General features: G+C 46.0%; 1 protein-coding gene across 2 annotated transcripts in view; it reads left to right on the forward strand.

Moving 5' to 3' along the window:
- Window positions 1-20777, forward strand: part of sik2b (salt-inducible kinase 2b) — a 45452-nt gene extending 24675 nt beyond the window's left edge. Inside the window, exons 6-16 of one of the 2 annotated variants that reach the window (XM_086164021.1) lie at window positions 5959-6083; window positions 6584-6707; window positions 9634-9860; window positions 10416-10568; window positions 11692-11850; window positions 13334-13565; window positions 13656-13949; window positions 15814-15971; window positions 16746-16859; window positions 17078-17154; window positions 17600-20777. In XM_086164021.1, coding sequence (XP_086020147.1) covers window positions 5959-6083; window positions 6584-6707; window positions 9634-9860; window positions 10416-10568; window positions 11692-11850; window positions 13334-13565; window positions 13656-13949; window positions 15814-15971; window positions 16746-16859; window positions 17078-17154; window positions 17600-18251 — 2315 coding nt within the window. In that variant the 3' untranslated portion in view covers window positions 18252-20777. The remainder of the gene's footprint in view (window positions 1-5958; window positions 6084-6583; window positions 6708-9633; window positions 9861-10415; window positions 10569-11691; window positions 11851-13333; window positions 13566-13655; window positions 13950-15813; window positions 15972-16745; window positions 16860-17077; window positions 17155-17599) is intronic. The other variant, XM_086164022.1, reaches the window with a different exon arrangement.
- The last annotated feature ends 2596 nt before the right edge of the window (window positions 20778-23373 follow it).

The following is a 23373-nucleotide window of genomic DNA, read 5'->3' on the forward strand; positions in this document are numbered from 1 at the left end:
GTCTGACTCACGCCCAATTGTCCCTTGCACAGATTAGATTTGAAGCAGGAAAACAATGAACAGAACATTACCTGACCTGTGTTTAGAGAACATCTCTGTAGAGGCCATCAGCAGCATCATGTGTTTTGTGCTCAGCACGGTGCTCATGGCAGAAAGGCAGTGTCAGGGCCGCAGAGAAATTACTTTCGGCTTCTGTCGCAACAATAAAATGAACGTTTCAGAGAATTTCAATCCCCCAACGAAATTGCGAGTTACTCTAGCGGGACCAAAAAAATTAACCTGCATCCAGTGTTCGTAAGACAGCCACGTAATACAGTATACATAAACTCCTGTCTATGGATAGCTTGGAAATATGACTTTAGATTAGCCTTATCCCCAACATAGTAATTACTCTAATTTTTCTGTATGTATCTCACGCAATGTGTTATTTTCAATTACATGCGTCGTATCTCCCATTTAATTCAAAATGAACACGCAGATGGCACGCAGATTGTGATTGTTTTATGCACTCCATTTAGTTCAAGCAGTAAAATCACACACTCCTGATTCTAGACTTACAGATAGCCGCAGGATTCAGGTTCCTAGCCTTTCTACCAAATCATCACGATGTGACCGATTGCCCAAACACTCGCCTTCATTGCATTCCCTAATTTTCAGTAGCTCACGAATAATTTAATGCTTAATGAGCAAGCAGTTTAACAGGTCGTATTTCCCTGCATCTTTAATATTCCATTAAATATGAAGCAAATAGAGCTCTTGTTGATTCCAAGTCCCGTAATCGTAGCCGTTCAGTGGAATTGTCATTATGGCGGACAAAAGGGTTTGACTGCACATTTTGATGTGGAAATGAAAAATATAGAGAACATGGCAAAATCAGCAACCTTTGGACAAATATATGCACTGTTGTCCCATTCAACACTAAAAAATTAGCAAAGTCTTATCCGTTTACGTCTTAAACGAGTCTTGCTGTAGATGGAGCCTTGAGGGAAGTTTTGGCTGCTGTTAGACATCAAAGCCAGATGAACGATAGCCCATAAAACATGTTCAAACGACTCGAGATTTTTAAGGTAGAGAAGCAGGACGATCTCCGAAGATCACATCAGTCATCTGATTGTTACCAGAAATAGTCATATTTCAGAAAACCACCTGAAAGAGCCCGCATCAAGGCAGAGCACTGACAAATATATATCACAGTGCAAGAGTTAGTTTGTCAACCATGGCCTCCACACTGGAGGCACTCATCGAGTGCAGTATTTTTTTTTTTTTTTTTGCCAACAAGGTTAACGTCCGCCATTTAAGTCTTCTGTGGTAGTGGAGACAAAACAGCAAGGAATTATAGACCCGCCGTATGTAAACCTGCTTCTCAGATTAATGCTGACGTGTTTATACACATTTCAGTCGATATGTTGTCGTCAAGGCCATTGCCAGCCCATCAGTCATAGCCAAACGCCATCGGCTATAATGCAAGGGTCTATCTTGATGAAAAGAAACGCACCAGGGGGCTAAAATTTTAGACTTTGTAACTTAACCACCGAAATAATTGATATCCCCCCCCCCATGAAAACACCTATGACGTGTTTATAAGTGCATCCATGTGCATGAGTACGTGATGGACTTAGGAGGTGTAGTTTGGTACACAGATCGTTACCCTGATCATTTATTTGCCACAAACTAAGAATTTGTGCGTGCTTTGGGTGGATGAGTCAACGCAGCCCTTTCTCCTTCCGCTGACCGTAAGTTGTTCTGCAGTTTAAGTGAGTTTTCTTCATTTTCTTGTTTGCTTCCTTGTTTCTAAAGGCCACTTCTGGTCAGTCCGTATGAAGCTTAACCAGGCAGTAGAAAGGTCACTCGAAGAAAGGTCATCCTCATGGTGGCTGCAGAAGAGAGGGGAACAGAGGCAGCGGGGGGTGCCCTTCATGTTTTCACTTCAAACAGCCCCTTTACATTTGAGTTGACAGATTGAAAGGGATGGATGGAGAAATGGCAAAAACAAAACAATTGCTGGGTCAGAGGAGCTGGCAAGGGAGTCTGTCTGGGCTCCAAAGAAAGAAGCACAAAAAAAAAAAAAAAAAAAAGTTTTGGCAAACAACTTTCTCTCAACACATATCCTCATGCTCCCGAATCATTTCCACGCTGCTGCATCCTGCCTGGATGTCTTTTATTAGTTTTTTGAGATGAATTAATTGATTTTATTTTATTTGATCAAGGTTGAAACTGTCCATATATGAATGTCATCTAGATTGCTGTGAACCCTGAAGGTGATGCATGCTATTTATTTGTTATGGGGGTTTTATAAAAGGAAAAACAGGTCATTGTTATAAAGTGCATTATAGCGAATTTGCCGAATATTTGTGTCCTCCTGCACCAAATAGCAATGTATATATATATTAATACTCCTTTAATAGTTCGAAAGAATTTGACCATTTTCAGCAATGTCAGGAATCCACATTGGGAGGTCCGTTGCATTATTTCCATTGCCTCAGAGAAATTTTTATACATTTGTCTAAGCTTTTCACTGGAGATGATTAATATCTGCTGAGGTATTTTTGATGAGATTACAACATCTGTGAATCTATTTGTTCAGACATTTTCGATTGTCCGTTATGTAATGATATCATTAATTCCTGATAACGGGCTCCTCACAGGACATCCCCGTCATGTCCGGAGAATTTAACAGCCACTGACAGAAGCATCGGTAGCACAAAGTAATTAAGTAAGCAAAATGTCCGTACCAGTCCGTACACAATGGCCTCTGTTAGGCGCTTCAGCACATCAAGTAAGGGTGTTCTGGTAAAACAAGGGCATTTTAATGGATGTTTTTTCCATTAACCGAACTATGAATGTCACTTTGGATATTAAAAAGCAAACATATCCTTTCTCAAATAGGAGGGACAGACATTGAGGAACATCAATTGCGGTACAGAGAAATAAGCAGTTTCAGTTACAAGTTGTGGAAGTGAAGAGGTGCAAAGATTTTTGAGACAGGAGGGACGGAGAGGTCTTTAGCTGCTCCTCTTGTAATTCTAATGACATTCAGTACCTTGACACAGATTTATTTTTGACTTTTTAACGCCGTCTTGTTGGCCCTGTCGTGATGATGCCACTTTTCACTTAAGGCGCACAAACATTTTTATAAGCCGTTAGCTGGATCGTGTTCAAGTGTGACATGTTTAGGTTAATTTTATGCAAATACTGTCATGCACAACACACACACACACGCGCGTGCTTCCATACCCCGCCCTTCCTGCAAAGCTGGGAGTGCAGTTAGTAGCCTGCAGCGTGCTGGAGATTTTGACGTCAAACAGTCTGCTCAGTATTCAGCTCCGTGAAATGGGTCACAGCTTCTGACGATAAACCAGCTAACTGCATTGCTGCGCTCTGCTCTTCCTGGATCTCACATCTCACCTTCACCGTAGTATCACACGCCGGAATGTAAATCCCACTGCCGCGTCTCATACTGCAGCAATTAGAAGGGCAGATGTATGTTTTCTCACAAAATGTCGCACAACTTGTCTTTTCTCAATGGGGGGGATGCACCTCACAATGTCATCTCCTTGTGTCACTATTATCTCGCATGGTATGACAGGTAGTGCTCCTTACCATTCGTCGTTAAGTCACAGTTTCAATCGTTTTAATTACATATTTTTCATCTATTCCGCTTGTCCTAACCCTGCTGTCATCGGGCGAGAGGCGGGGGTTCACCCTTGACCGGCCACCGATCGATCATTCCGCCACATATAGAGACATACGTCGATTCGCTGTCTCATTCAGATGTCACAGAGAGACACGCCGTCATTCGCTGTCTCGATTTAGGATCTTCATCGAACCTCCTGCGTGTTTTTTTGTATTTTTTTGGGTCGTGTGAAACTGAAGAAAGAAACCAAAGCAGACACGGGGGGGACCCGCAAACCCGTCACCGAAAGGGTTTGCATCGTCTGTGGAATCGAAACAGGGACCTTCCTGCTGCAAAGCGGAAACACTAACCACTGTCCTGCCATGCCACCTGATTATGTAACATCCTTTTTTAACATGAACGATAAGTGCATCTAGGCAATGATTATATGAAATGCAAGATTACAAAAGGGCAGTAATCAAATGGTTATGTAAGGAATCCTGTATTTCAATATAAAAAATAGTATAGGATTGATGAGTATTCTTTTTTTTTTTTAATGACCTGCTGATAATGCATATTTTTTTAATCAAACAACTAAAAGGAGAAAAATATCACTGGGCTACCCTGAGCAAGGGATTATCGAATAATAGCCACATTATGCATTCATATCTTTTTTTGTACCATGCAGATATGTCTATTGCTAACACTAGGGTGTTTCCAAATAATATCAATTTTAATAAACAATTATATCAGGTAATACAAGGTGAGTGTTAAAGTAATAGCATGAAAATATCAAATTTCTTCTCTCAGTAAAATTCCATTGTACAAGAGGTATTTATTTATCTGTAATCAAAACGGTCAAGTTGGCAGTTGAGTGGAATTGTCCTTTCCGACTGCAGGAACACGTGTGTTTTTCCAAAACAAAAATGTGATACGGTGGTGCTGATCAGCTTCCCCTGTTCATTGTCAGGGGTCTTGATGCAGAACTGATCACAGGAAAGGGACCGGTTACACGTTTTGTCTCATGCACTCTCACATTGTGTGCGTGCGTTTCATGCGCAAGAGAAAGACTATCTGTCTCCCTGTGTCTCTTTCGTACGTGTGTGGACCCACATCACCTTCAACCCTATTATGTAAGCAAGATTTTTTTTGTTTTTGTTTTTAATCAGTGTTATTTGTTTTGCCGTGCATTTTTTTTTTTTTCTGTTTATGTAACTGTGTCAAATTATGGAAAACGGATGAGGGTGGAGGGTTAAGTAAGACCGACTGTCTGCTTCTGTTGCTGTCGGATCCCATCGACACTGAGATGTGACAACCCCTTAATAAACAAAACACTGTCGTCGCTCCGACACCTGTTTCTGATTTCAACATTTTTTTTATTTTTTTATTCACCAGTTCTTCATTAAAGCTGAAAAGTGTTTCAATGCGATGTCTTGAAATCCTCAACAGCAGCCAAAAGCAGATCAAAAAACAAAAATTGACCATGTTTTATAACCGAAAGGGAGAAAAAAATCCATTTCTATTTTGCAGTTATATCAAAGTTAAAACTGCATGCTTATCTTGAAAATCATTAACCAATCATTAACTTGACAGAACAGTGATGGATTTGTGGACACAGCAAGGGATTGGAGGGCGCCTTAGTACGATACAGTGCCTATTACTGCATTTCTTCATCGGATATCATGGAAGGCGGGCGAGAACCTCAGAACTTTGTTTGTGTAAGCGCGTATTAGACTTGGCTGTCTTTTTCCACAGCAGATATTATCTGACTTTGAGTCAATCTGCAGCGAACCAATCAGGGCAAAGCCACTAATGACCTCATGTCTCCGGGGGAGGTTACCCCATCCAAAGGCCCATTCGCTCAACATATAAATATGCGGACCGCTTTAAGCATTATGCAAAGACTGCCGACACCACGGTGACACCAGCAACGTGCCAGTCAAAAGTTTGCGGAGTCGTCTGTTGCCAAAGACGGAATCAAAATGTGCTGATCGACCCTGGAAGTTTTTACGATTTATATCGTGACATCTCCCTCTGCCCTTAATTCACCTCCGCTTTTTATTATGCAACTGTAAACGAAATGTCCGAATGGGGGTCGTTGATAGTTTTCCTGAGCTACAAAGTAGTTCACAATGACTATCGTTGCATTAAAATATGAGCTGGATTGTCTCTCGTGATGAAATATCATCTTTTTTTAAATATCACGGGTTTTGTCGAGACAAGTAATCCGGGAAACCCCTTCTTTCAACTCCCATGTGGTGAAAGGAACAAATAGATTTTGGGGTTGATACTTTTCCCGTGATGCGTCATTAACTCTCCTTTTATTCCTGTCTTGTCTTATGTAGACTTTGGATTCGGGAACTTTTTCCAGCCTGGGGAGCCGCTGGCTACGTGGTGCGGCAGCCCACCTTACGCTGCCCCGGAAGTATTCGAAGGCCAGCAGTATGAGGGTCCGCAACTAGACATCTGGGTATGTGAAGTTGAATTGATTCGACAACGGTGACATTCATTGAACCTTGACACAAACCCTTGTCCTCCTGCATCTCGTGTCACCAAGACAAAGACGCCGTTGTATTTTACATCACTTTTTCGTATGCGTGAACGTGCGAGGACGGACAATCCGGTCCAACGAACCGTATCATTTTATTATCAAATTTAGAATTGCATCACAGTTTTGTGCCACCTCAAGTTTCAACCAGTCACGATCTAAAAGAGACGTGAGAATGTCAAACTCCCAGTAGTATAACACATCGTTTAACAAAACAGAAGGGAGTCATGTCCTCAAATGACTCCTCCGAATCGCAGATGATACGGCAAATTAAGATCGTCCTCGATACCAGACTGATTCCCACCCTTGCATGAGTGGGCCTTATATTTGTGAATTCGGGTAGTAATAGCCCTTACATGCAGATAACACAAACCAGTTACCCACTTGCTCTGTTCATCTGTACATCTTTTCAATGCCTCTAGAGTATGGGCGTGGTTCTGTACGTGCTCGTGTGCGGCGCGTTACCCTTCGACGGACCCACTTTGCCTGTGCTCCGACAGAGAGTCCTCGAAGGAAGGTTCCGCATTCCCTACTTCATGACTGAAGGTAATAAATAAGTAAATATATATATTAAAAAAAAAAAAAAGAAAAAGACAAGATCCTTTCCTCAAGGTTATGCATCACAAGTTGGATGTTATAAGGATTTTATTTCAATTTTTTTTTTTTTTTTTTTAAGTAAAATGACGATAGAAGATTATTGCGTCGCATTTTCCACAACTACAAATACACAGCTTTTGGTTTGCAAGAAAGCTGGAAAAAAAAAAAAAAAAAAAACTTCACTCGCAAGACACAATTAAAAGGCCGAACATGTTTTCAAAGTCAGTGAGTAATCCCGTTAAATTGCCATGACCATGGTATTGACCAGAATAACAGCGATGGTGACCTTTACTGAAATAAGTGCTCTAGAATGCAGAATCGAAAGTGACATTACAAATTCCCTTGTTGAGTAACCTTATTTCTGAGTGTTGGTCTGCGGATCCTAGCATATGTGACAATTCAGTGTGTCATTTAATTAACTACACATACCAACCTCACTTACAGGGTGTGTGTCCACACTTATGTATATCAGTATGTATTCAAACCGCAGGGCGAGTTGGCAAAAGGTCTCCGAGACCTCGACCTGTTTATGTAACCTGGTGAAGAGCCAAAAAAAATCTTCCGGCTGCTTGTCTGTCTGACTGTCTATCTGTCCAGCTGTTTGTTTGGCTGTTTTGTTTTTGTTTTGTTTTTTTGTCTGTCTCTAATGGCACTCTGCATGTGTTCAACTATCTGCCCGCTAGATATTTCCTCTCTCCTCATTTGCTCTTGTTTTTCAGCGTCTCATCTACAGTCAGTGCTTTCTCCTCAGGGGGTCTGATGAGAGAGTCAAACAGATTTTTTTTTTTTTTTTTCTTGCGTTTTGGACCTTGAAACAATTAACACATTAGTGGGTACGTAGGAGTGTAATGTCAGCTCCGAGGCCAGACTTGATCTACCGGAGAACGTAGAACACAATGTGCTGTCTGCCGCTTTCTCTTTCCGCCAGTTGTTCCCGGTCCCATGGCGGACTTCAACTAGGCAGACCAGCACCGTTAACTCTCGCCACAACCACTTATCACTCTGAACTTTGCCATCCCCCCTCATTCCCTGTCTTCGACAGGTAGTTGCTGGCCTTTATCCCACAACAATTTTCATATATACCTGCCCAGAATCACATGTAAAACGTTGTTTTGTTTTGTTTTTTTTTTTCTTAAAAAATGAAAGCTGGAGTTGTATCTTTTACTTGTGACCATCTAATCGTATTTGCAGACATCAATTGGCAAAGATGCGCCAAAAAGCATTAAATTAAATTAACCGTAAGGCTACACCGAGGAATAATTTACACCATCGATCACAAGGAAAATGGTCGCTCTGTTTATAATTCTGCTCGACAGAAACTTGCGTGAAGAGATGAGGCTGGCATGACCAATCTCTCAATTACTTCTCTGTGGCTAACTCAGAGATATTTACTTCTGAGGATGTGCCGTTTATTAACCGCATTTATGTTTAGAAAATCCACTTGTTAATTGATAAGCAAGGCAGATTATGTTTCTGTGCATAGAAACACATCTGATAGCTCTCAACTGATTTCCTTTTGATTTGAGAACACACTATTGTGTCCTTTTTTCGCAACAATCCCCCCTTTTTTCACCCTTTTTTTTTTTTTTTTTTTTTAAACATCTGTCTTGAATTACAACAGTGTGCTGACCCCGTCCAATGCGCGGCCACATGTGGGATTTTGCTCATGTTCATGTTGTCATCACTAACCAAGCTACATACTGCATTTTCTGGATATATATATTTTTTTTTGTTGTTGTTTTTTTAATAGTTCATTTTTATTTAGTTGGTTCATTCAATTTGCAATGAATTCATTTCGAAAACAACCGGGTAGCACCTCTCCTATCCGTCAGGTCTCACAGCAGAGTCCTGTTCCCCTTCACCGGGGCGCTTGATGCAACATTATACCGCGGGGAGATCGCAAGTGTGAACTTGGATGGTTCTCCCGTTGAGTCATGGCGCTGCAATGTCCCGGCAGACCGTCTCGTGTCAATCAATCAGCCTGCCAGCTCCACCGCTATGCAGCGTGGACCTCGCGCGCGGTCCGGCAGTATTCCCCGGCGGCTTAAAGTTTGGGAGAAATGTGCCCTGCTTTGTCTGTTGCTATAAACACAGCTGTAGCGACGAGCGGAGCCCGCTAACTCGCGCGCAGGATAAATTGAACCGTACTGTATTTGTAGTAGGCGCTGCTAAGATCCAGCAGCATGAGGTAAATGTGGACTGAGGTGCACAAAAAGGGCGGTGGGGAGGGCGGGCGGGGGGGGGGGGGGGTAAAGACTATGTGATGTAAAGCAGATCAGCAGGAGATCTGGGAAAATGTGCAGCCATGCTCTTGGCAGGCAGCTCCTCTCCATGTTAAAGACATTATTTGAGCGAGAGAAGAAGAGTGACCCCGAGCAAAAGAACTAATGAGTTGAATTTCTGTTTTAATAAAACGTAAAACGGGTACCTGGGAAGGTTTTGGCTGAGAAAACCGATCCATTTAGTGCGCCGTAGAACCGATCATAAATTCGACTCTCCGAGCGGAGAAACATTCTGAAAGGTTTAACCTTTGCGGGGTTGTTTCTTTAAAAAAAAAAAAACAAAAAAAAAAAAACACCTGTTTCATTTTAAGAGCGGAGAAGCCGGGGTAAGGTGCAGTAGACAGGAATGTAATGCCGGCCAGTAGGGGTGCAGCCAGGCCAAAGTGGCACAGCCAGGGGAGCCGTAATCCTGTTAAGAACCCAGCTGCGCCTGACGTCAAACTCATCTAACCATTAAGCAGAGGTCAGGAGCCCTCATTTGCAGGCAAGGAAACAAGAAAGGAGCGTAGACACGCTTTTCAAAGGCGCCAAGTAAAGAAAACGTGTCGAACGTGAAACTTAATAAATGCCCTCTCCGTCACCTCTGCCCACAGACTGTGAGCATCTGATCCGCAGGATGTTGGTTCTAGACCCGTTGAAGCGTCTGTCTGTGGCCCAGATCAAGGAGCACAAGTGGATGGCCCTGGACGTTCCCGTGCAGAGGCCCGTCCTGTACCAGCAGCCGGTGCCCGCCGACGGCGAAGCGGGCGTCGGGGAGTACAGGGAACAGGTCCTCCGCTTGATGCACAGCCTCGGGATCGACCAGCATAAGACCATAGAGGTGATAACTTGAGCTGTGAGGGTCCGAACAAATCAGGGAATAAACCGAGCGCTTTGAGTCGACATTATATGTTATGGCACCCCCTGCAGATGGAATCTCCCTATACTGCACACAAATAACTAGAGCTACTTTTACATATCATTTTGTTTTGGGAAAAAAGACTTCTGCTGTGGTTCATTGAATAATCAATTCATTTCAAGATCACGTGGTTCAGAACCGATTGGTTTATTTTCCACACACACACATCTTGTCCGCGCCGCTTGAAACACAGCCATCGGGACGCTTTTATCCTGTGTTCCTGGAGCACCGGATATATTCGAGAGGTTTTAAACACCCAGATGTTTGGATAGGAATTTCATTCAAGTTATTAGTTTTTGTCGAGATGAAGAAGCAAGCAACTTGTAGTCTTTAACGTCTATGCGCTGTCTTCGCATTTCATGCGCATTCAGTGGGAATCTTATTTCCTGCCTGTCAGTTTCAGCGGGGAATCATTTCTCTTACTCTGCAGAAGAATCGTTTTGATTACGCATAAAGCCGTCTTGTTTTTTTTTCCAGTCTTTACAGAACAAAAGTTACAACCACTTCGCTGCTATCTACTACCTGCTGGTTGAGAGGCTCAAGGCCCATCGCTGCAGCTTCCCCGTCGACCAGAGGCTTGACGCCCGTCAGCGGCGGCCCAGCACCATCGCCGAACAGACTGTAGTCAAGGTAACCTCAGGGCGTCGGGATTACGGAGGGCCTCTGAATAATATGTACGGATAAAACCATTTCAGCTCCCCCTGATCAAAGCTGTGTTATTCACACCTGCACCCAAGAACTAACAAACAAAACAGATGGGTCGTCCATTCATCGGTCCGGCCCGGCTCTGCCTTCACCTGCTCTTTTTCCACCCAACCTTGATCTTAATGCATTGCCCTCATTTACATTATTCATTATTTTCCTTTTCTTTTTTTTTATCAAATTGGCTCATTTTCTCGGCTCATTTTCTCCCTTCAGTGACATTGTGCAGCCCCATTCTCATTTCCCGCACCATCATCTAGGATCGAGCTTTCTTCCCGCTGCTCATTGCCGATGGTGAAATTAAATTCACCGGCGCTTGTCTTTGTCACAGGTTGTTATCAAGGGCGTCAACATGGTTCCCAGGTGTCTTAGGAAATGTCATTTTATGTTTTTTTTATTTTATTTTTTTTAATGTGTTTAAAAAGAGCAAACGGAAAATGTCCAGGAAAATGAAAATATTTTGTTTTCCCTACCTGATCTAATTTGACCTGAGCATCCTTGACTTACATAAGTTAGTATTGGGGAGTATTTTGGCATTGGAATCATACAGTTAGTTTGTGAATAGAGGCTTTTAAATGAGACTAACCTAATGTAACACGAGTTACCGAAACTCCAAATAAGTTTGGTCAAATTGTGTTTTTTTTAAGCTTAAATTGTGGTTGCTCTCAGCTGCACCTGGTAGCTCTGAGGTTTATAGATTCATGTTTCTTACCGTCAAAGATAGTCGAATCGTTGGTTGTATTTTTGGTTGATCTTCTTATTTCTTAGTTTTAAGATTGCTTTTTTCCTTAAAAATATTTACCCTACATATTTGTCAGTTGATCAAGGAAAGCATTTTTTTCTCGATTAATCAACGGAATGATCAAGATATAAACCGGATGGCCTACTCTCAGCAATTCTAAGAAGAGAAATACACATGCAGGCCCCACAGTCACCAGTCATAGCATCTAGATTGTTGATTAAAATGGTTCTGAAATGTCCTATTTTTTTTTTTTCACCTGTGACACAGCTTTTTTTTTTTTTTTTTTCCTTTCTCCCCCCTCCCCTGCAGTCGACCAGCGGTTCAGCCCAAGTAGGTTTGCTCTCGCAGGGCGTCCGCCTGTTGCGTTCCCCCGCTCTCACCCAAGCTTCTTCGGACGCCTTCACCTTCTCTCAGACCACGTGTCCCCTGGAGCAAAGTTTCATGGTTGAGGACGTCAACACACCCAAAGTAGGTCCAGCCTGGCATTTCAGCCACAAAGATATATTGTTTTCCACGTGTGTGTGTGTGTGTCCCTCACACACACACACACACACACACACACACACAACAGCTCGCTCGCAGCTGCAGCTGGTTTACGAAAGTCGTCGTCGTGTGTTTTGTCGCCGTGCGCGGTAACGGCCTGGAAAATTATCCCGGTATAGTTTTGACAATAATTCACTCTGATAGCTTTGGTCGCCGTGAATCACAGGCTGTCCGACTCCTTTGGGGTTTACATGCATGGGTTTGCTCCATCGACCTGCCAGAGCTCAGCTGATTTGTTCTCTTATGTAAGCTCACAGCCAGCATTCAGTAAGGACAGCTGCCTGTCCTGCACACATCTTACACACACACACACATGCACACACATGCACAGTCCTTCTCTGTTTCTGTGCCAACCAATGAACTTTTTCTACCTGACCTGCTGTCGAGCCGACCAAGTATTACAGAACGCAGACACCGGCGGTATGACTTGTCGACCCCTTGCACACATATACACACACACTTAGAAGCGCTATAATTCCTCAAGATTTATTTTCCATCCCGCCCCTACTCCAGGCTCTAATAAAACCGAGCTGTGCATTTTGTGTGTGCGTGCACAGCGTTTGTGTGCGCGCCCGCGGTAAGAAGAGCAGGGGCAGCGAGACAGTGCGTGCGTGTGTGTGTGTGTGTGTTATTTGCGTGAATGGAGCCCGGTTATGTAAGAGGTCCTGTGATGACGATGTGACCTAATGTGAGGCAGTGTGAACACACATGAAGAGGAAGCCGCTGGGCTCCTTCAGCCATCTCACCGCTGTGACTTCCTACCCATCAGGCAACGGTTTCACTCTTCGTGCCTTGCCGCCCCTTGCTTATTACTTTTTAAAATACCACTCTTTTCTGATATTTGACCCTTCCACAACCTGTGCTGTGTTTTTTTTTTTTTTTTTTTTTTTCTTCATCTGACTCCATGTGTGTCAGACTGTTGAGTAACAGCATTCCTATCCCTGCACACCAGAGAGAGCAGACGGGGGGGGGAAACGGGGCAAAGTCGCTCTCTCTAGACCAACACCAGGCTTTCCGGTTACCGCAGCGACTCATGCGAATGATTTTTGTCTGTATGTGCGAACGGGCGTGTGAGTATGCGTGTTTGCGCGCGCGCGCACAACTCACAGCGGGTTCAATCAAAGCTCGCTTCCCGTCTCCGCATTCCTGTTATCCACACCCAGGGACGTCTCGGATGAAGACGCAAGCAAGAACACATTTGCACCCTTTTCCCCCGGTGTGATACCGAGCGGGATCAGTCGAAGGGAAACAAAGGGGAGGAGTGAAACTAATCGAACCCTGATTCTCAGCGAGGAGGCCGCTTTTCTTCCCATTGCGGCGTGAACGTGACCGCTTCCGGTTACTTCCTGCCACGTCAAAATTGAACATATACCTCTTGTTCTCCCTTTTCCCATCATCCGCCTCCAAGGTGAACGGCTGCCTCCTGGATCCCCTCCCTCCCACCACCGTGCTCCGCAAGTCCTCCACCTCGTCTCCTAGCAACATGATGGAAACGTCGATCGACGAGGGGATCGAGACGGAGGAACCCGACGCGGAGGACGATCCGCCCCACCTGCTTTTGGCCTATCAGACGGCTCGCTTCGGCCAACGCCGACACACCCTCTCCGAGGTCACCAATCAGCCGGGGACCTCGAACCAAGGTACGGCGGCCGGTTCCACGCACGCCTCGGGACCACGGGGGTTTCATTCAAAGCGGAAAATGCATTCAGATTATCTTCCTGGCTCCCCAGGTAAACTGTTCGGTCTCGGTCACAACCCGTCCATGGGCAGCGTCGACTCTGACATCAGCTACGACATGGGCTCGATGCACAGCGACCTGGGTCTTCTGGAGGACCCGCCGTCTCTCGGTGAGGTGGTCACAGCCAACAGCTCGGCCACGGGCGTCGCCCCCGCGTCCTTCTTGAGCGCTCGGCCCGCCAACCCGGCGATGGCCGCCCTGACCTCGCAGCACCGAGAGACACACAACCGTTCCCCCATCAGCTTCAGAGAGGGACGCCGCGCCTCCGATACCTCACTCACTCAAGGTCAGAGTCTTTTTGTTTTGTTTCACTTTTTGTCTTATCGAAACACCCCTTTCCTCTATACGTGTGTCCTCGCAGCACAGAGATTTTTGAGAGATTTTGACCCCTCTTCGGTCGCATGGGCGTCGAGAAGAAGCCGAGCGCAGTGAAAGAAAAGCATTAACACAAACGCAAACAAAATTTAGCATCTTAACCTGCCTATTCAATGCATGGAGAATTGATGATAATTATTTCATACATTTGCATATAAAATTTAATTTAAATTTAATTTCATATATTATTTTCAACCTTCAGTTATATTTATGTAGTTAAAAGGAATTTATGTTTGTTTGTTTGTTTATTTATTGCAAACTTTCTTTTCAATGTCACAGCCAGAAATGTGTGTAATCGCAGGTCTAGTTCAGCCAAAACTTATTCAGTAAAATAAGACCCTTAAGAGCGGTTTACCTTCCCCTGCGCAGACACAAGTGGAAAAATGTCTTTATTAAGAAACTCTTAAAGGGAGGTGAAGGCAACAGCGATGGGCCGGGCGTCTCGCCTCGCGTTGCGTCTTCCGCCGCTCAGATATTTACCGAGAATTTTTATAACCGAAGCAAGGTTTCGTTTTTACGGCGAGGCGTGGAAGTAGCGGACTTTTGGTTGCAACCGACTATGGAAATATACGGTAGAAAAGAGGGGGTGTGTTTATAGCATTAATCCCTTTCCCTTTTCCTCTTCTACGCAAAACGTGCGTGAATTTGTCCGAAATCGACACAAGCCGAAACGTGCTTGTAACGTCCCAACCATGAGATCATTTCCAGATATTTTCCACCGATTCGGAGGACGGTAAAGCGCCAAATAGCACGTCCGCAAATGGAATTGGACCCATTAAGTATAACCGCGGTTAAACCTCCAAAGGGACCGAAGCGGTTGGAATCAGAAACACAGCCGCCGCCGCACTTTCACACCTTTCTATGTACACGGATTTTCACCCTTCATATACCTTCCAGAAATAAAGTACCTTATTACACCCCCCCCCTTCCCCTCTTGTTTCTCCACTTCCTCCGTTAACACACATTATCCCGTGCCTTCCTGCTCTCGGCAAGCGTCTCTCACCCTCCGTTTCTCCGACCATGACGGCGATGATTCACATTATGAGTCACAGAGATTCAAAGGTTTGAGCCCACATATATCCGCTCTTCTTCCCCTCTCTCCCTTCGCTCGTTCCTTTCTCCGCGTGCCACCTGCCTTGTTCGTCAATCCCTCCTCGCGTTTTCCAGCCTCGAATGCCGCGATAAAAAAAAAAAAAACAATAAATAAAATCAAGATTGATCTCCCATGGACTTGCCCTCGCATTCATTCACTCCTGGTGTCACAGTCCTTTAAAAAAACATCATATTCACGGCTTCTCTCTGTCAGACATTACAGCGCAATCTTAGTTATTTTGTTTGTTTTTTTTCCAATATCGCCATCCACTTTTTTTTTTTTAGCATCGAAGCAGTGCGCGTATTTGCGTCAGACGGTCATCTGCGGTTTTTAAATAACTTCCACCAACACGGTGAGCCGTTCGCAGTCGTAACTGGTCACCACTGGCTGAGTCTTATCAGAGCCGCTCGCTTTACGCAGTCACACTCAGACCCCGTCACATGCGCACAGACAAACACGCTCACGGCAGCTCGGTGACGTACATCTAGTCACATTGTCTGTAGGGCAACGGAAAGCGCTAACAAGTCGACCGCCTTACTAACGTCAGCCGGGATTTAGTCCCGACGCGAAAAGAGCCGGCGTCTCGTGACATCCTGTTAAGAAACGAGAACCGATTCTGTGAACTCTAATCCGTACTCGACCCCCTTTTTTTTTTTTTTTTTTTTTGTATTCGCGCGCTCAGGTCTGGTGGCGTTTCGGCAGCATCTGCAGAACTTGGCGAGGACGAAAGGCATCCTGGAGCTGAATAAAGTTCAGATGCTGGTGGAGCAGATGGGCTCTGGGGAAGGAGCCGCCATCGCCCCGCTGGGACCCGAGCACCACTTGCAGAACCTCCTGGAGGTCAGTCGCTGTGCGCGCGGTCTCAAAAAAAAAAAAAGATGCGCCGGCCCTCAAGTTCAGTTTTGTTTTTCCTTAACCATCCTCGCTTCGTTTTGCCTGCTAAATTGGGGGGGGGGTGTTGTATAATCCCAGGAGAGCCGGCCAACTGTGGTTTGTTTACTGTCTCCCGTCCCCTCGGGGCTCGGAGCCCCGGCCAACGTGAATGCAGCCATTGTTGAAGTCAGTTAGACTTACCCGTAGTAGGGACCCGTATTCAAATGGTCCGAGCTGAAATTGCAAACAAAGACTGGCACCCACGTACACCGAGTAACACACACACACACACACTAGAGACAGGCGGGCCAGCTGCAGGGGAACCATCTGAGGACATTTTTAACAGGCTTTCCTGTAAAATAAAAACATCAAAAAACGAAGAGGAAGAGACTAACAACTGTAGAGAGCGGACGAGTTCTTGTTGCTTCCCCTCCGTCCGATCTCCCGTAATTCAATAACGCAGCTTTTGACAACGCTCGGGCCCTATCGTCCTTTTAATTTCCTTTCATCTCATTTAACTAATGTGTAATCCCTGTGGAACATGCCATTTAGGGAAAGGCATCTAGCTGATCAGTCACCGCGCAGGCATTTTGGCAGGACACGCCACGGGTAATCCCGTTAAACGGCGCGACGAAGCGCCCCGGCCCCCTGACATAGCTTCATTTACCAGGACGTGCGCGTGACCATAATACGTGGCCGGCTTTTTCTAAGAACCGGCGTGTCTTGTGTTTGTTTCTGAAGGGTGAGGCGTCCAAGCAGCAGGAGGGCCTCGCCCTGTACCAGAGCGGAGCCCAGCCGCCTCTGCTGTCCCGCAGGCAGAGCCTGGAGACCCAGTACCTCACACACAGGCTGCAGGTACGCACTTTTAACACCGGTCGCACTCAACCGTCTTCCAGTTCTCGCCGCGAGCTCGCGCCCGTCACGTCTCATCGAGCCGCTTTGCATAACGCCCCCGGCGGCATCGTTCGCGGATTGAACGTTTATCTGTCCTGTCACGATGGCAATGTTTGCGGCCGGTCGCCATGGCGATTATCCACAGCGCAGTCATTCGTCTCAATCTCCACTGTGTCCAGCAGACCAGTCCCGCGAGCTGCCAGCTCTTCTGTAAGGAGACTCCTCGAAGTTTAGAGCAGCAGCTGCAGGAACACAGGTAGCCCATGAAATTACTGCACCCATAGCACAATTTGGTGTGTTTTGTATTTTTTTCAACAGTTCATTTGTAATATCGATGGAGTAAAAGCCACCGGGGCCGTTCACCGCTGGAGACCTACGACTCCGGCTAGAAAACATTTCTAACCGCAGGATATTTGTTACCATTATTTAACCTAATAATCACTTGGATTGTAATTTTTTAAGAGACGGACCGCATTACAGGGACTGTAAGAAAAACAGAATCACCTCCAGTCTCAAATGGAAACCCATGGTTTTGTGCAAAAGAGAAATCTTTCCATGGGAAAGGAACACTTTCCATGTATTGAATCTTATTACCGACGGCCATATTTAAAAGTAGAAGTAGAGAGCCGAACGTAGCGGCCGAAAGGCATCGCCGTTTCTTATTTACACGACCGAACGGAGACCTGTGCTTCTCTTCGAAGGCTGCACCAGAAGAGGATGTACCTGCAACAGCAGTCGCAGGGCATGGGGCTCCAGGCTTACTTCAATCAGATGCAGATCGCCGAAGGCTCCTATCAGACGGGCGCCGCGGCTCTCGACCCGGCGGCGTCGCAGACTCCCCCTCAGGGACCCGCCATGTCCGCCGCCCATCAGCCTCAAACTCCGCAGCAGGGCGGCCAACAAGTGACACTGCCCTACAGCCACCCCCATAGTTTAAGCCCCCTGATGGAGCCGGGGGAGGGTTTAGTTTATGACCCCTACATGAGCCACCAGCACTACGCCCAACACCTGCCGCCCGGGTCGCACCTCCACCACCACCACCTCCACCACCAACAGCCTCACGAAGTCTCCGTCGGCGCCCTCGGCTACGGCTACCCCTCGGGCTGCGAGCCGCGGGCCCTGACCGCCGTGGCCGCCGAGGTCCCTCGCCACGAGCAGTACGAGTTCCCGCTGGACCTCGGCCTCCTGCCGCCGCCGGCCCCAGGGGAGCCCGAGGCCGCCGCCGCCGCCGAGGTTTTGGTCAATCCGGGGCCGTCAGACGGTCTGACGCTACCCGAACTCCAGAGCTCCTTTTTGGAAAGCGAGATGATGGAGACCGTGGACTCGCAGCACGGCTTCGTGCTCGTCAACTAAAGTCACGGCGGACGGGAAGCAGTATTAAGCAGGCTTTAGGGCAGAGGGAGCGGGGAGGGGATGAGCGGAGGCAACAAGTGTAGCATCGGGAAAGGGAAAGTGTTGATTTTCGTACAACGATACAAACGTTTCTTAGTTGTGATGAACCTCCAATACTTTTTCTACCAAAAGTCTCCCTTAGCGCTCCTCCCTTTCGCCTTTTCCTCCTCCTCCTCCTCCGTTCGCGTCCTCCTCGGCCGCACCGAGCGAGGAAACAGGTCCGACGCGCGGCCCGAACGGGGGGCTTTGCCGGTGCGGCCCGGCCGAAGCGCGTCATTTCCGGGGGGGAGTCGAGCTCTCCGGGACGGCGCCGTCCTCCGAGCCGACCCCCCCGAAACGCAACAGGGTCAGGGGCCGCGAACCGACGTACCGGCCGGCGGCCCAGGGAAGCACGACGGCGGCGCATTTCGTTCAAAAAAAAAAAAAAGACAAAAATATGGGAACATCATTGAAAAACAGACTCGCCGAAATAAAACAGAAGGAAAAAAAAAAAAAAAACAAAACAAGAAGAAGTTCAACGTGACGAAAGCGGCCCTCATTTATCACGGCACAGTGACCCCCACCACCACCACACCTCGCCGCCGATCCCAGTGTTAAAAAGTGTCATCGAACCTGAGCGGAGCGTCGACGGGTGCACGTTGTGCAACACTAACAGGCTTTTATGTAACGGCGACCCCCTGCCGCCGGTCTTTTAAGGTCTTTTCCTAAACCGATGTCCCGACGAGCACCGGGGAGCGTCATCTCCGGCGCTTGTACCTCACTAACGCTCAACATTCAAAATGATCGGTATTGACCTAACCACTTTTAGCAGAAACCCCCCTCTGTCTTTTTTTTTTTTTTTTCCTCCTTATTTTGTAACTACTGATTCCTGATTATTTCCTACACTACTGAGACGCCTCCCCGCCGCTCAGCTGATCGCCACGGGTCAGTTCTGCTCCACGCAGCCAGTCAGGAGATGACAATCGCCGGGAGACACGACCCGACGCCTCCCCGAAACAGCGGAGCCGAGGGCCGTGCACTGATAAATGAGGGCTTATGTAATTATCATGTGTCTTTTTTTTTTTTTTTTTTTTTTTTTTTTTTTTTGGTCGTGCAGTTGCCGTGTTAAGGCCGTGTATTATTCTATTTTTGTGACAGTACTGAAGCAATAGTAATCCTTGATACGGAGGGATTATGAGTCGAGGCCTCACCTGTAAAGCCAAGTCTGATTGGTTCTCAGGACCTCCGAGGAGCCGATGATGTAACCAGGAGATAATCTCTCACTCGCCTGTGTGTGTGTGTGTGTGTGTGTGTGTGTGTGTGTGTGTGTGTGTGTCTGTGTGTGTGTGTTCATACAGTTCCGATTTTCCATCTCTGTCCCATCTCATCGGTCGTTACCAAAAAACACTATCGACATCTCCATTGAAAACTACTCCCGCTCTGTACTTTCTTTCTTTTTTTTTTTTTTTTTTTTTTTTTAACCCTCCGTGCACACTTTTAGGTGAAAGCTTAGTTCTGGTTTACATCCTCTCTGCTCCGCCTTTTTTTTTTTGTTGCCTTTATGGTGTTTTAATGGTGAATCCTGTTTATAATAATGGAGTGACCTCTCGAAAATCTCTCCCCGGCGTAAGATTTCACGACAGAATGTTTTCCTCTGTGACGTCGAGGGTCGGCCGGATTCTGCTGGCGGCGCTTTTTGACTGACAGCAATAAGACCGGATCTCCTTTCTCCGTGTGTTGGATCCACTGGAAAGCGCGTAGGCGTGTCTGACGGAACAGCTGGTGATCTTTAGAGAAGGAGCCCTTCCCTTCTGGCGGGTCACCGAGTCGAGATTGTCGCTAGACGGTGTAACGTCGCCGCCCCCGTGCACGAGTTCAAGGTAAAATCCACCCCAAATACCCGCCGGGTCATTTCCTTTATCGTCTCATCTGATCATCCGAGGCGATCGGGAGCGAAAATAGCCATTCTTCGTTTTTTCTTATCGATATGTGCGATTTGTCATTCATAAAATCGTCCGTCTCGCACACGACAGACGATCCCCTCGCCTCAAAAACGCCAGTTTAAAAAAAAAAAAAAACACTAACAGAAGACAACAGGGCCTTCATGTAATAAACCCACACGTTCTGACATTGTGATAAACTACATTTCTATACGTATATTCACATTTTATATGGTGAAACGGCAGCAAGGTGGCGCATCACACAGCAAGAAGGTCCCCGGTTCGAGCCTTTTTGCGTGAAGTACTGGCGTTTGCGCCGGTTTGCTCCCGCTGTCCAAAAACATGCAGGACGTTCAGTTAAAGTTAATTTTTTTCGTGTGAATCTTGCCTCGAATGCGGTCCAGCCTCTCGGCCAACCTCAGCCGGGATCGGCTCCAGAACATCCCGAGTGCTAAAGACAATGAATGAATGACTATTACAAAATCACATAATCTGTTTGAAGCTATTCGTGCTCGGAACGAATTCAGGTCAAATGTCATGAAGTATTAAAAAAAAAAAAAAAAAAAAATCCTACTTTATGTTCAGACGGCGTTGGCTTTTACATAATGCATTGCGATTCACCTCAAACATCTTATAATAACCGTTCAGAGGGGTGATAATGGAAGAAAGCAGTTGCTCATTAAGTGACAAAAATGAGGAGCAACTTTCCGCCGCGTTCTATCCGGTGATGTAATAACCCGTCGTCGCACAATCACTCCAAGTGAGAGACAAACACCTTCTGTTTTTACGCCGCGGCCGCTCCGGAGGGTGGGTTTCACCTTTGATACTCGGACGATTGTTCCGTCCCCATTGTGAAAGGCCTCGCGAGGCTGGAATACCTTCAGGACGGCGCGTGGAATATGAATACTGGAGCACTTTGATGACCGGGGAAGAGGAGAGGTTTGTATCGCTCTGCCGTTTCCTGGCAGATGAAACGAACCCCTCTAATCTGTAGGAAACACCTTTTCTCCTCTCCTCTTCCCCCCGACAATAACGGGACGCGAAACGCAACGTCTTTCAGAGGAGAGACCAGACACTTTTTAAATCAGGGGTCCCCAAACTTTTTTCCTGCCAGGGACGAATAAATTTTCCCCTCTCCGACGAGGGGCCGGGGAGGCCGGGCCGGTTTGTAACAAAAAGTGTGACGATGGCAGAGGGTAAACATTCATTGTTTTCCAGAAAGACACACGGAACCAAAAATTAACCCTTTCTGGGATCTTGACAGGAAAAAAAAAAAAAAATCAGAAAGTAAATAATAACATTGTTAATGAAATAAATAACAACCAAATTACTCTTTTGAAGTTTTTCACAGATAAACTTTCTTGTAGACACAACTGTTTGCATCGCTCTCATATCAAATTCACTGAAAACCAGAAATCAAGCAGGCTATGAAACCAAACTCATACCAACACCTATCAAGTTAAATACCCTGCATTCTGAATCTATTTTTCTCTTACCTAACCTTTTCCCCATTATTCCGTGTTATTTGACAGGGGTGTGTCCAGGATTTTTTTTTTTTTTGAGGGGGGTGTTTCCGATGAGGCCCAGACTGCAGAAGGGCGGAATTCAATGTTATGTTCCATGCCAGTACAAGTCATGATTATGTGGCCAGAATTAAAAAAAAATCAATGCATCTCTGGTATTTTTCAGGGGCCGGGTAAAATGTGGCGGCGGGCCGTATTCGGCCCCCGGGCCGTAGTTTGGGGACCACTGATTTAAACCACTTGGATCCCAGAGAGAGAGAGAGAGGGTCGACGCCGGCGGGCTCGTGGAGGGGGAGGTTTGAATTTTGTCTTGAAATTGACTCGTGTTCGGTGTGCCTTTTACTTCTTTCAGTCTAAATTAAGACTCTGAACTGTACAATTGTTTCTGATTGAACCTTTTTTGTTATGGTTTTTGTTCCTCCTTTTTCCTCTAAAAGTAAGTAGAGCGGGGTTTTTACTAAGGTACAAAAAAAAAAAAAAAAAAAAAAAAAAAAACACCAAAGTCCCCTCAGAAGTTTCCCTGTACGAACCCACCGTGTGGAGTTTTGGAGCTTCTTCTTCTTCTTCTTCTTCTCCGCCTCGCCGCCGCGCTTTCGTCTCGCCGCTCCCATCAGTGTGCGCTGTTTTTTTTTTTTTTTTTTTTTTTTTTCCTCTCAAAGTATTACAGCAATATTCCTCCAGCGCAAGGCCTCGGATCGCCGAGGGTTCTCGAGGACGTGTTTGAAGAGCGTCGAGGATCTCACCTCCTGCTGACAGAAAAAAAAAAAAAAAAAAATTACGAAAAGCATCGGCCTGTCGTTAGAAATCCAGTTTTCTATTTACCTTCGTTGATGTTGACCACACATAAGCTAACTTGCTGTTGAGATTAAAAAAAAAAAAAAGTTTATTGAAGATGTGTGTGTGTGTGTGTGTGTGTGTTGCTGAGTTAACGTGCTCTTTGACCCCCCCCCCCCCCCCCCGTGGCCTCCGGCGGCATCGAGCCACTGAAGGTATCTTTTCAGAATCCTCTCACAATTCCATTCAAAAGGCAGAAAAATGACCAAGTTTCTATTAAATCAAAATTTGCAGAATTTTCCTGAACCCGCATCAAAAGAGCGGAGATGGATTTTATTTACACGGTGCCGAAGACGACATCAACACCGTTGCCTGATGACACTTTCCAGGTCTAAACACAACATTGCTACCGAACAAGAATTTGATGACTGCAAGGGGGAAAAGTTTTTGCTTTGCCGAAACTCGGATCGATATGTGCGGCCTTTTGCCTCGACCGTTCGGGGTAGAAAGACGGCAGACAGAGATAGAAAACAAGAGTGTGATTGTAATAAAACAGTAGCGCTAACAGTTACATGCTAACACCTGGTGTGATATAATGGCTTTAATATTCATATAATACAGAAAGCGGCATCGCTAGCATCTAAATAAGGAAATACCGCAGTTTAGAAAAAGAAAAATTATCTTTTGCTGGAAATTGTTCTTTGCATTGAACTCTGCGCATCAAGGGCTTCAGCGTCTCGCTCAACAAGACGGCAGGCGAGGAGGAGTTTAGGAATGTTTGCCTCCAAGACGACCGCTATTTCAACCGTTCCTGCAAAGGTCTCAAATTAGGATTTAAAACCCTGGATTTTTTTTAGGAGATCTGTG

The sequence above is a fragment of the Fistularia commersonii genome, chromosome 18, assembly GCF_037954325.1.
Source record: "Fistularia commersonii isolate RoL2024-O1a breed Wild chromosome 18, RoL_Fcom_v1.0, whole genome shotgun sequence".
Classification (NCBI taxonomy): Eukaryota; Metazoa; Chordata; class Actinopteri; order Syngnathiformes; family Fistulariidae; genus Fistularia; species Fistularia commersonii.